At 35.9% G+C, this 13,720-nt stretch overlaps 2 protein-coding genes across 4 annotated transcripts in view; one reads left to right on the forward strand and one right to left on the reverse strand.

Moving 5' to 3' along the window:
* The window catches only part of LOC142350375 (myosin regulatory light chain 2A, cardiac muscle isoform-like), a 15,249-nt gene extending 12,075 nt beyond the window's left edge, over positions 1 to 3,174 (reverse strand). Inside the window, exons 1-2 of the mRNA XM_075402226.1 lie at positions 2,991 to 3,174; positions 2,443 to 2,665 (exon numbers count right to left, since the gene is read on the reverse strand). Of these exons, the coding sequence (XP_075258341.1) occupies positions 2,443 to 2,631 (189 nt within the window). The 5' untranslated portion in view covers positions 2,632 to 2,665; positions 2,991 to 3,174. The remainder of the gene's footprint in view (positions 1 to 2,442; positions 2,666 to 2,990) is intronic.
* Positions 1 to 12,900, forward strand: part of LOC142350357 (uncharacterized) — a 31,345-nt gene extending 18,445 nt beyond the window's left edge. Inside the window, exons 1-4 of one of the 3 annotated variants that reach the window (XM_075402215.1) lie at positions 2,963 to 3,057; positions 7,184 to 7,374; positions 9,648 to 9,805; positions 12,623 to 12,900. In XM_075402215.1, coding sequence (XP_075258330.1) covers positions 3,020 to 3,057; positions 7,184 to 7,374; positions 9,648 to 9,805; positions 12,623 to 12,805 — 570 coding nt within the window. In that variant the 5' untranslated portion in view covers positions 2,963 to 3,019 and the 3' untranslated portion in view covers positions 12,806 to 12,900. Of the gene's footprint in view, positions 1 to 2,962; positions 3,058 to 6,860; positions 6,993 to 7,183; positions 7,375 to 9,647; positions 9,806 to 12,622 lie in introns of those variants that run through there. The other 2 variants (XM_075402206.1, XM_075402198.1) reach the window with 2 other exon arrangements.
* Positions 12,901 to 13,720: the final 820 nt, after the last annotated feature.

Below are 13,720 nucleotides of genomic sequence, written 5' to 3' on the forward strand. Positions count from 1 at the left end.
GAAACGTATATTTACATGCACAAATTCATGAAACCAAACCAAATTGTTCAGGGGGCTTCGTTTTGCTCATTATCACCGGAGAATTGCTCAGAGGATCCTCCTAGAATCCTCATTTGACCCCATAGTGTGCACAGACGATCCCCCAAAATGTTCAGTTTTTGCGTCTCTTTTTGAATTGGCGTAACGGTTGAATAAATTTTACCTCTATGTTCTTGTTTTTTTCTGCCCTATCTCCGATTGGTTAGTTTTTGATTAATTTTTGGGACAATTTAGTGTCCTATCTCCATTTCTTCACTATAGTAGCCCAGATTTTACTTAAAATTGAAAGGTTTAAGTTTTTTTGTAGACAAAGCTGACAACTGAGTAATGAAAAATAGTTGAGAACTCGATTAATCAACTATTACTGGTGCCATAGTGGTGTACAGATCACCCCCATCCCCACCACACGCACACACACAGGTGTACACACACACACACTCGCATGAGCTGGTATTTACTGGCTCTAACTAGTATTTAATGTTAAATCCTTTTTCAAGCTCAAGATTGACGTGTTTCCAAATATTCAAATGATTTTCCAAAAAATTTCACTTTTTTCCTGGTTTGATAATGAACATCATTATACACAAAATCCGAATAGTTTTTGTTAGTCAGAAAAAGGACACCTGATTTGATCTGAGCATGAGGCTTAATCGAGCTCATAATCTTTATCGAAAAATGAATAAGTACTAAACCTTGCATCTACTGTTGAATTTTAATGATTCAGTACTTCAGTTCATGGTTTTAATGATTTAGTTCATGATTTTATTTAACATTTTCTAATTATTTGATTGAACAATAAGATTGATGGTAGATCAACTAGCATTTTATTGGTATTCAGGTCATTTATTTTAATGTAACCTAGCTGTCTTGTGTTTTAAAAACATGCTTGTAAAGAAAAACTCGATAGAAAAAATTATTATTTGTAATAGCCTGAAATTTAGCTGTAGGGCATGGACTCAATTATTGTAGACGCAAGCAGCAGCGCCTGATTGCAAGATATAGAACACTTCTATGGGGAAGTAAACCTTAAAAGTGGTTAAACTTTTTCACATCGAATGAAAATTGAAGCAAGAGAAATTAATAACTGAACTAATTTGTTATGGTATGTTGATGTCTTCTGGACGATAACTTCTGGAAACAAAACGGAACACTGCACAACATTCTGAGTAAACATATCAACTTAACAACGAAAGAAAACAGAAAAGCACGAATAACACAGCAATTTTGGAAATTCTTCGAAAAGTTCAACGAAGCCAATCTATGTACCTGGAGGATACTCTGCCAATGCACGAACTGTAACCAACATTCCACACTTACTCACTAATGACTTAAAGGGTGAAAACCCATGGTATATCCCTAAAGACTTCGCTACTACTACTACTACTACTATTATAGTTCTAATCTTATATACAACTTTTTCTGCTTGTTTAGACCTCGGCTTATGATAATGCGTTGAAGGTCTACCAGGAGTTCAAATTTGACTAATATTACACAGTCAAGCATCGCAGTAAGAGTCGAGTTTGTTTCATGGGTCAAGTTCTGGTCGGTGATTTTTTTTGTTGAAGTGACATAAAGTTATTTATGTTAATTTTTATTTGGACGCGCAAGTATTAAACAACAACATCAAACCAGCCTTGTAATAGACAATCCAAGTTAGAAAACAATTTGAACTTTGCCAAAAATCTTGAGAAATGTTGAATTCTTAAGATAAGTTAGTTCTGGCAAGTAGAAGACACTGCTAATTGTTTCAACTGATTAAAACTGTATAACTGATTAGAACTCTGAGAATATACCTTAATGAGTTATGTTGCGGTTGTTTTGATTCCATTTTTCATTATAACTTCTGAGATATTGAAAATTGATGAGGGTCAATACCCTTGATTGAGTTGTATTTGCAGTAGCCACTTTTGAATTTTCCTCCTTTCGTGACCCAACCCCCCCCCCCCCCCCCCCAGTACGTTATGCAACACCCTCCCCCCCCCCCCTCCTCGTTACAGAGCACGTGCCATTACATAGTAACTCATTATGTAAAACTATAGCACGTGCCTCTGGGGCAAACAATTGCAAATAATATGCACCCACTCAGCTGGAAGTGCGGGGTGGGGTCACAAAGCTGCCGGGGAAAAGAACCGAAAGTTCTGATTAAGTTTACAACGCCAAGAGAGCACTATGTTTAGGTAATTATATTTCGGTGTGCTAAGATAGGACAAATAAGATGGGGCCAGATTTAAAATAGGGATAAGGAACCAAAATAGGGCAGGAAAAAATGTAGAGGCAGTCTTAGTGAGCACCAGTTTATACACGCGTTTTTCAACTTGAAAACTTATGACTCAATTTTGTTCCAACAAATATGACTGCCTTTTAATTATTATTTTTTAACTCTCGTTTTAATGATCAATGAACCTTCAATTTTTCCTCCTGCTTGACTTTCCTTCGTCTACTTGAGTTCCTCTCTCCCCTCTGGTGCATGTTTTGCTTTTTCTTCTCATGATCCTGCTCCTTTGATGGCCATGATGATAATCCTGCTTTCTTGCTGATAGCGATCTGAGAACTAGTTGCGGTGGCTGACGCACCTGCCTGTTTTGATGCCATCTAACACACTTCAATCTCTCCTTTTCTTTCTCTCCTAATCAACTATTTATTAGAAAGCGATTGCTGATTTTTTTTTCACTTCTTTCCCCGTACATTTTAAAAACATATATGGATGGATGCATAGCTTTGCTGGATGGATGCGTCTATCAAACAGATACAGTCGTCAAAATATTCTCTATGAAATTGTTAATTCAATACAGCTAACAAAAAGTTGCTATTTCAAAATTTATTACTTTTCTTCTCTAAACCATAAAAAATAATTTGAGAGAAAGTTATCCGGTTACTGGCAGTGCAGCGTTGTATGATTTCAGCGAAATAAAAACTTATTCGAGGGAGCCGCGATCGAAAATTGGACTTACTTTAATTATAGTTTGACGTGTTCTCAGTTATGGCCTCTGATGAAGAAAATAAGAAGCCAGTGAAGAAGTTAGTTAAGTTCTGCTGTTTTACGACCACCAGATTATTGTAGTTTTACCAGATAGAATTCACTCAACTTTGTTGCAAATTCAGTACTTTTAAGCTAGTTATTTTTATGACATCTCAAAAGCAACAATACGAGATGAACAGATTTATATGACAAAATAAAAAGTGAATGTAAATGCGCGCGTAAACTTTCTGTGCTTCAGTTCATAGATGCAGAAACGTATGAACTTTTTGAAGGATTTCAAGTTAGTATCGAAGATTATACTAAAAAAGACACATTTTATTGAATACTATTAATTTTGTCCAATTTGATGGTTTCCGTTGATGTGATCAAAAATCTAGTCAATTCAAAAAGATGACGAACAAAAACTTGATTGACAAAAGGATATTTTCCAGCTCGAAAAGTGGTTCCCAAACTATGTATCAACAGTAATATTTTTTGGAATATCTATACGGTGATGAACCTGCTGTTTTTTTGAAGTTTTAAAAAATCTAAGCATTTAAAATCACCGCATAGATACTGGGGAGTTTTTTTAACGCATTTAGGGTCTATTGCCGACAGTGGTGACAAAATTTTGTAACTATATTATCCATTTGTTTTCGCTGTTTTTCGGCAAAATAGCCCTACGTTAGCCGTGAAATTTTGTGACAAAAAAGTAACAAAAATCTTCTAATTAATATTTAATGATAGCGACACCAAATTCTACGCACTTTTGAGCAATTTAAACTGATTTAAAACACAAAATTTTGCCGTGACAGTTTAATATAATCCACGAGTCACATGGCATGAATGCTATTAACTTGCCACGCTTTAAGGCATATCGGAAGCTACTATTATACCACGCTTTAAGGCATATTGGTACCTAGGATAAAAACGGAGTCAGCCAAACATAGCGAGCAAGATTTATGACTTGTTAGATTTAAAGTTATTTGTCCCTGGCTCCAAAGGACTCCTGTTATCGTAACCAGCGTTTCTCACCAAAAACTTTTTTCGTCTTTCATGCTCATTTATTTTTTGTATCTGTGTAGTTTTTCTTTGTTTTTCTGTATTTTTCTTTGTATTTAGAACATTATAAACATGAAAATTGTCAATAAGATTTTGCTCCAGTTATCGGAAGTTTTGACTATTTCATATATAGAAGAGAACTCCAAATTTCAGCAAATTCCACCAAATAATTAATTGCGTAAAAGTCCATCATTAGTTTGATTGAATTTGGGAGCGTAAGGACAAAACAATGTTAAGCACTTTAACTAGCCACTGTTTCAGATGTCTTTCGATTAAATATTCAATTTCCATAAATTCTAGAATAAAAACATGCCTATATGGCAACTTCACTTTATTTTCATCGTAGAGCATTAAAAGTACCTAAAGAAAGCGAAATATTTATAGAATAATTTTCATAAAAATCATGCAATATCAAACAATTGTGGGGGTTGGACTTCAGGGCTTAAAAGCCAAAAAAAACGTCAAGATGCAATATTGTCCGCCAAAACATAAAATTGGTATTAGGTTTCGTTATATATTTCGTAATGTATCTTAATGTAGTAGTATTTAATTTTTCTTTGAACTGTTTTATTTAATCCTAATTACTTTGACTATAATTTTAAACGTAGATGATTTCATCGTGAATAAAACGGGGACGGTAAACCCCAGAATTCTTAGACAAAATTTTGTCACTAATTTCCCCAGGATATTTCAATTTTTATTTTTACCCTAGCCATGTTATGATCATGTCACTTTTTACCATGCGCAGACAAAAAATCAAACAAAAAATTGGGTTCCATGAAAATAGTCTGGTCAGTTTAAAATCTAAATCTTAGAGATTTTGCTGTGCAGCCTATCTGAACAGTCTTACAGTCTTCGGAAATTTTGGGCATGTCTTCACTCACTCTAGATTTTTGATTGTTGATATGATCAAAAACAGCACACGTTTTTTCTTCCTCGCTTCTATGCTTAAACATTTATCTCGGAAAACAACAACAACGAGTGCGAGTATTTATGTTTGCCAAAAATGCTATTTAGCAAGCAATTTAGCGAAATTTAAGTGAATGGTTTCATGGCTTAAGAAGGACAAAAGGAAAATAACGATTTCTAAAAATCATTTGTTTGTAATTGACACTCTTTGAATTTTTCCGATAGTAATTTGTGACGTCCTTATGTTTTTTGAACAAAAAATTTAGTTTTTCGAGAAAAAAAATACGTATAAAAGTTATTGACAGTCTCTCAAAGGCTTATTCCTTCCACGTTATTTTTCACTTATTCCTTGCACAACAGCAAAAATCTTGCCCTTCGAAGCACACTTTGGTAGAAAACCTAATATTCCGCTGAGCGTAATATGTACTACACCTAAGTTGTCTAATCTCTCATACGAGAACATTATAAAGTACCATTTATATTCCTTACACGTTATTTTCCAAAGACGCAACGATTTTTCTTCTTTTAAACGAAGAATAAAGGGCTCCGTAGCTGCATGACCAGAAAACTCTAATACAATTGAACACGAGTGTGATGGTTTCAATGAAACATCAAGAAACTTAGAAGTTTTATTAAAGTTTCAAAGAACGAAAGAAGAACTTACCTGACGAACTTTATTGCTGTGTCGATAAGTAATGGCTACAAAACTAAACTCAATTCTAATTTTGTTTTGGCGCTATCATTATCTTATTGACCTATCAATCATATGTCAGAAGTAAATTCTCCCACCAACAGAAACCTGATTCTAACATCCACTGACCTCCAACTAATGAACTCGATTGTACCCAAGCCATATATGAGTCTCATGAAATGTTGATGAAAATAGAAAGTCACCTCCGGGATTCGGAGTTAAGATCTTTTCACATGCCAATCATGTTAAATATTTTTAGCTAATCTAAATTTTCTCTGTATATTTTCGCATAGATAACCACTATAATTACAAGCTAATTTTTGTATATTTTCAGTTCAAAATTTAATTTAAAATTCAACTTATTGAATTCTTTGACCCGTGTTATCGACCACGACCCGTGTTATCGACCACGATTTTTCTTCTTTTAAACGAAGAATAAAGGGCTCCGTAGCTGCATGTCCAGAAAACTCTAATACAATTGAACACGAGATTTTGTCACAATCTTGGTGGATTGTTTAGATTAGAAAGAGTTCGATCTGCAAAAATTACCCAGTCAAATAGAAATAATTTCTCAAATGCGACCAAAATAAAGGCGTTTTGGGCGTCTGATTTGAAATGATTGAATAATTTCTGTAAAATTGATTTCGCTTACTGAATGCGGAATAAATAAACTCGTCTCTTAAATCTTTTATATCACAATTGGCAACGCCTTTTAATGCTAGTAAAAATGTGAATCCACAAAATAGCCAATGAAGCTCAGCAAATGAGGGTTCCAATACGAACAAAAATATAGGTCAAATTGGACGGGGTACCGGGCGGAATGATGTAATTTCCTGATTGTCGCAGACAGATGAACATAATTGTATTATAGTGAGTAGTCCTGAGTGATAACTAGTCATATTAACATATCCGATCAAAGGTTAACTTTTCGGTGCACTCAAAACGTCTCATCATTCATTTTAAGTCTTTATGCACACTTTGTGCCTTGAAATTTCTTTCTTATTTCCAGGCGAAAGAAACGCTTTTCCCTATTTAAGTTCATTTTTCTCCCAACGTCGGCTGTCACTGAGTAAAATCACCAAAATAGCAGTCGTTGATGGTTTATGGTCAATGACGTAAAAGAGTTTCCAAGATAGAGTTTTAACTCCAACTTTAACATCCGTTTTAAAGCAAACCAGCAGAAAAACTCATAGTTTATGTATCGACTTTCCCGCTTTTTGTGTAGCTTGGCAATTTTGAAACTTACTCAGTGAACCTTTGAGGTAGCGCAAAATAATCAGGGATGATGCAAAAACGACAGTCAGTTGGATTCTCTCAATATGAAGCACAGAGGTATACACTGCAAGTTATACATTCTACAATCACTTTTGAAGCTTATCGTTTGTTATAAAATTACTATCTCTAATTTTTCACGTGTTAAAACTATGCAAACGAGTTCTCATACAATTTTAACTTCGAGTTTTATTAGTTTTCTTTTATTGTAGTAGTTACTGTTAATTTTGTGACTTGGAGCAATTGTTTAGAATGGCCCCCAAGAAAAAGCCCCCGCCAGTCAAAGACCCAGAAGGTTGTTACTTCTTCCCAGGATGTCTAGAAAAAGTGCACCCGATTGTGCCAAAATTCAAGTACACCAAACAACCAGAGTTCTCCAAACCCAGCCAGTTGTGTCTCTATCATCTAGATTGGCAACCTTCGCAGTTTTACAACATATGCAGTAAGCTCAATATTTGGATCTATTCTGTTTTGGCCCCCAGTGTTTTTTACGCCCTCCAGTTACAAATTATATATTGTTATATAGCACGTTACTATGTAAAAAATAGCACGTGCGCCTGGGGGCGTAAAAGATATAAGCACACTAAGCTGGAGGTGGGGGAGGGGGCAATAGATCCCAATAATTCTACAGCTGCTTTCTAGTTAAATGTGAACAAATTTCGAGACGTGGGTTCGTATTTCGTACATCCCCAGCCCCCTGGTTAGAAAATTTTCTCTAACCTCTACAATTGCAAATTAGTTGCAAAAACTTGCATATGTTGTTATAATTTTGCTTGTTCCTAATTCATCTGCTGTAGTTTTATGTTTACCTACAAGTGATTGAAATCACTTTCATTGAAAAGATGGATGATTGAAAAGATGGATGATCTGTCTGTTTCATCCCCTTCTGTGAGCACAATTAAGCCTTTCATTGATTGGATCTTTCCGTTTGTGCCCCCTTCCCCCAGTACGTTATGCACCCCCCAGTTATAGAGTACGTGTCATTACATAGTAAATCGTTATGTAAAAATACTGCACGTGCGTCTGGGGGTTGTTGGGGGGGGGGGCACAAACGGAAGTGATCCCATTGATTTTTCGCTGAGTGTCTCCAAACAACTGCTAGCTTGTGCAGAGAAAATGTACCGTAGCTACCCAGGCTGAGGCGCACGGTCAAAGGCACAGGAGGTACCAGACCATCCAAGCCGGAATTGGCTCTGATCAGACCAACTTGCGTTGTTTCAGACCTGCTTAGATCGCGCAATGGGGCACCCAGACTAAAAAATCTTAAATAATGAGGCTGCAGCGACAGTTGCTTTAATAGGTTCTTTTGGATCTATTCTGTTTCGACCCCCCCCCCCCCCAGCTTAGTGAGCATAAACTTTTTATGTCCCCCAGGCGCACGTGCTATTTTCTTACATAGTAACGTGCTATATAACAACATATAATCTGTAACTGGGAGTCATATAAAACACGGGGGGGGGGGGACAGAATAGATCCGATCTTTTTAGACTACTCTTTTTATATGTCATCCAGTAGGAAGTACTAATTGGTGCGAAACATACCCTTCAGCATGATATTGCCGCACATCAACACATACATATTGTGCTTATTTTTTAAAGGTGGGAGGGGGTCCAAAAGAACTGGTTGTTTTCTGCGGCTGCACCCCATTGGTCTTTCCGGTAGTTTTTACATCACAGCAGTTGAAATTGGGCATTGTTTTTCAAAAACACAATCTCTTCATGTCCTAATTAATATATCTTTTTCGTGGCACTATTTGCATTCTGAGGATGGACCCATTAGTTCTGATCAGAATATCCAAACTTTTGAAATGGCGCCGATTTTAACGTAAAGAATCTGGAAATGGCTCTGGTCAGACTATCCAGACCATACTTCCGGACAATCAAGACTCTCTGCTGTGCTCTGTTCATACTACTAGACTCTATAGGCAGAGCTCTGACTGTGATCAGACCGTGCAGACTCTGAACTGGGCTCCTGATCAGACTATATTTATACCATAGCGTAACCGCCAGACTCTGTCACTGGGTTGCACCTCACCTTCCGTCTGCTATCCAAGTCAGTCTGCTTAGGACTCGCTGGAGTGACTAAACTCATCCACATAGGAATTGTGGTCGACAGAGGTTTGAACAGCAAAAAATTACATCCGTTTAGCCAGCAGTTTAACTTTTAATCATCAAAAAAATCCATCCTGTTAGTCAATTGGGCATTGTTTTTCAAAAACACAATCTCTTCATGTCCTAATTATTATATCGTTTTCGTGGCACTATTTGCATTCTGAGGATGGACCCATTAGTTCTGATCAGAATATCCAAACTTTTGAAATGGCACCGAAATCAATTTATATACAAAAATTTTCCTTGTTTTTTGGTTTTACTTAGCCAAAACGGATCCAAGCCCTGTTTAAGCGGTTCTGTTTGTGTTAAATATGAAAAGCGTTATTCTGCACCCCTTTTTCATCATTACTAAACAAAATCTTGTGTTTTTCTACACTAAAACGGAAAGCGATTAAAAGATACTGGAACTTTTGTTTCATACTTATTTCCATTATTTTACCCAATCTCTGTAGTGCTCCCTGTTAAGTTAATGCATAAAGTATATCTCTAAAGTTTGCCAATTATATTCAGGCTCCCAGTTTGGGAGTCTGTTTCAATATTGGCGTACCTTGAAGGGAAACCACTAGAAGGGCCTGGTGCCTGATAGAGGTAGTTTTCGTTTCAGCTTATTGTGCCATATTCCACCGGGATGATGAGGTGAAATTGGTGAAGATGCCCGTGGAGGGGAAAGAGCTGAAGAAGATGAAGGATAAAAAGAACAAAAAGAAGGGATCAGGTGGGGGGAAGAAGGGCAAAAAGGGCGCTAAGTCAGCTGCTCCCAAAGTAAGAAAACGTAAATGTTTGAACTTAGCTGTCCAAAGTTAAAATATATAAACTGAATAAGCCGTAAACTGAAAAGCATCATGTGTTTGCCAATGGCTATACTGTGTTAGAACTTGATTTTCAGTCCGTAATTAAATTGCCCATATGTCTGTAAGCAAATGCTAATTTATATACTTCTTTTTGTTTATTCAATTTCAGGGAAGGTAGCTCTTGGCTCTAGTTTTAAAAAGCAGCGCAAACTTTTCAAAAAATTTGTCTAATAAGCTGGATTTTACAAAAAAAAATTAAGATGCTGGTGATCCAGTTTTTGATCATATCGTCAGCAAACTAGGAAAACTTTATACTCAACCGCCACACTGAGGCTCACTGTCAAATTTTGGTCTGAATAGGACCACTTGTGTGGCTGAACGGGGTCTCAGCTGTAAACATAGAAGGTAGTAAGGACATGGTTCCTAGCACACCTGGGGTCTGACCAGGGCCCACTTTTGAGCCTGCTTAACGTTCTGTAAGAACAGATTTGTTTAGAAAGGGAGCCAGTTGAAACAAAATACGATTTAATTTCTTTACCTTGCATCATGCGTAAATATTGTATTTAATAAGCAATTTGAACAGCAACGAGCTCTTTGCTTATTCATCAAATATAGACATACATATATATATATATATATATATATATATATATATATATATATATATATATGTACATATATATATATATATATATATATATATATATATATATATATATATGTATATATATATTTGCTTGCTAACATTACAAGTCATGAGAGGCTAAATATTTGGTACAAGTTTCCATTCATCCGTAAGTGAATCTCACAATCAATCTTAATACATGTACTCTTAATTAACCCTTGTGAACAGCGCTGCTTATCTTCGATTTATTTGACGGTTTTTGAAACGTAGGGCTGCAAAGTGTCAAACGAAATTTAATCTAAGCTAGATATGGCCGAAGCTAATAATTGGTCTCTGTGATCATTTTTCATCTGATTTATAATTTAAAGACAAATTCAATCTATAGTTGCAGCAACAAGTCTGTAAGATGGAAGTTTTTAGTTGTTCAAAGCATGCTTAAGGTTGCAAAAGTTACCACTCATACTTTTGACATTTTTTTGAAGTTCTGTTAACGACAGTGACAAAAATTTTGTTACATATTCTCCTTCTACGTGATTATTACGCAAAATAAAAAATTTAGGCGTTAAATGAGAACTAAAGCTACGGAATAAATAAATTTCTGCTCATGTTTTAGCGGATAACGTAACTATTGTCCACATTTTTGATTAATTGATTGCTACTTGTGCGCCAATAATTACTCGGAATCCAATTCAGGGTAACCGAATAATAGAGGTGAAGGACAGTGAAACTAGGACATTAAATGCAATAGTCACTTCACCGGCTGTATCTCAGTCTGCACGTTTTAAAATAACTTCACAACTTTTGGCCATGCCTCGTGAGCCATGCCCATACGTTAACGGCACATGGGATTTGACATGAATCTATCAAAAACAAGACCAAACTTGTTATACGCTGTACCTTTTGTTGCGAGTGCACGAACTTGAGTGGCCAAAACAAAATTGAAACAAACTGCTTCGCAAGAGGGCGTTTCTCTAGTTAATCCCTTGTTTGGTTTTCTAAACATTCGGTCTAGTTGACATGTTGTTAACTAACTGATTATTAGTGATTGAAATTCTTTTTGTAAAATCCAGCTTATTAGACAAACTTTTGAAAAGTTTATGCTGCCTTTTAAAACTAGGGCCAAGAGCTACCTTCCCTGAAATTAAAAAAAAAACAAAAAGAATTATACACTTATGAATTAGCATTTGCTTACAGACATATGGGCAATTTAATTAGGGACTGAAAATCATGTTCTGACACAGTAGCCATTGGCAAACACAACTTGCTTTTCAAGTGTGAGATTTCAGTGAAATGGCATTGAAATAAAACTGATGCCTCTGATATTACCCCGCTGTTTTGTTTCTCACTAGCAAAAATGTTCTCGAATTGTATTTTTCTGAAACATCACGCACATTTTAAAAATTTTTTGGCTTTTTTCGGAGCAAATATCAAAGTTCTTTGCTTGCTTCTCCTCTTCGTACGGGTAAAGCCATTAGAAATAAAAAAAATAATTGCTTAATAGTAGTTATCCCTCGTTGAATAAGTTTTAAAAAAATTGAAATGGATGAATAAAATGGTGATTCTAGCCTTTCTGACTCTGTTTGTCTCATAAGGTATTTTGAGGTCAACTTTTTGAAAGTTTTTCTATGGTCAAAAAATTTGTTGGAAAATTCTGATGTTCTACAAACGGTCACTTTTCTGATGAAACGGTAATGAGTTTTTGATTAAAAAATAATTGTTCGGTCTCAAGTTTTCCTTTGAATGGATAATAATCAAACTTTACAGCCAAAAGTGAAGAAAAGGTTTTTATGTGCCCTAAAGAAAATTCTTACCTGTTTTTTAATGCTTCTTCTATCAAAAATTAATCTAATATTCCAGTAATATTTTACCTCAATCTCTCCAAATTTATTTTTTACACAGCAGAATCTTAAATCAATTTAAGTTCGCAGGGAAATATAATCAACAGGGTAACATTACTTACGAAATGGTTCTTTTTGATTGAACAATAATAGATAACCAAATCGGTTTTGTTTTATTTCTGTTTAATGGACGCGTGTTAACATAAAGAGGACGCGTGTTGACAAATGCGAGCATATTTACTCATAGCACCTAGAAAAGCCGTTTAGTAAGAACTGATTTTTTTTCTAAATGAATGCCTTGTAAATTAAGCAGTGATGCTTTTAGAAGGGAAAGGGCAAAGGAGGCAAGGGTGGAGGAGATGACGAGGAGAAAAAAGACAAGCCGAAGGAGGAGCCTATCAAAAATGAGATTACAATTGCCATCTGCAAACAGTGCCTTCCCATTGGATGTGAGGTTGTCACACCTGTGCTAGAACCCCCAAAAGAGGAACCAATTGGACTATTGTGACGTACAGTTGCGCTTATTGTTTATATAGTTAACTATAATGTAACGATGTTTTTAAAAGTCTACGAAAATTAGTTCTAATTTATCTTTTTTCTTGGTTGGTTTTGCGCTTAAAAACTTTCCTGTATGGTTTTGTCAGTACAGGTGCGGTGTGTGTGTGTGTGTGTGTGTGTGTGTGTGTGTGTGAGCGCGCGCACGTGTGTGTGTGTGTGCGCGCGTGTGTGTGTGTGTGTGTGTGTGTGTGTGCGTGTGTGTGTGTGTGTGCGTGTGTGTGTGTGTGTGTGTACATGATCGTGTATCTGTGGCTCTGTTCTGTTTATCATCAAAAACAGTCTTTGAAATTTGGAAACTTTATACGATTTTATATCTCAGCAAAATGTGACAATGTTTGAACTAAAAGTTTGTTCTACTTTATCAACATTAAAATAGTGATATCAAAAAATTTCCTTCGTCTTGTGATAAATTTTTTTTTTACTGAAGCTGAGAAATAGAAAAATACAAGCAGTGTCATCAACCATTTTCATGTATACACTTGATTTTGTACTAAAAATGGTCATGATTTCTATATATGCCCCCTTTTAATCTGCTTCAGCCCCCAGCTTAGTGGGCACATACTTTTTAAACCGCCGGCGGAGGCAACATGTTTTTTAAATGAAAAGTGCATGCGGCATGACAACGAATAATTTGTATTTATAGAGCGGGGAAGGAAAACCACTGGGAAGCGAAAATGAGCCAAAAAATTAATCAATCTTTTATCTGGTACTAAACGGCACACTCAACTGACATCTTCGAAACTAAAGAGATCACCACCGCAAACAAACATTATTATCGTATTGTCAGAATAGGATATGTGACTTTGCTTCATCAAAATCACAACTTGTAAGAAATTTTTGCTGGGTTTTGGGGGGCAAATTACTA

The sequence above is a fragment of the Convolutriloba macropyga genome, chromosome 1 (genome assembly GCF_964194025.1).
Source record: "Convolutriloba macropyga chromosome 1, txConMacr16.3, whole genome shotgun sequence".
Taxonomy (NCBI): domain Eukaryota; kingdom Metazoa; phylum Xenacoelomorpha; order Acoela; family Convolutidae; genus Convolutriloba; species Convolutriloba macropyga.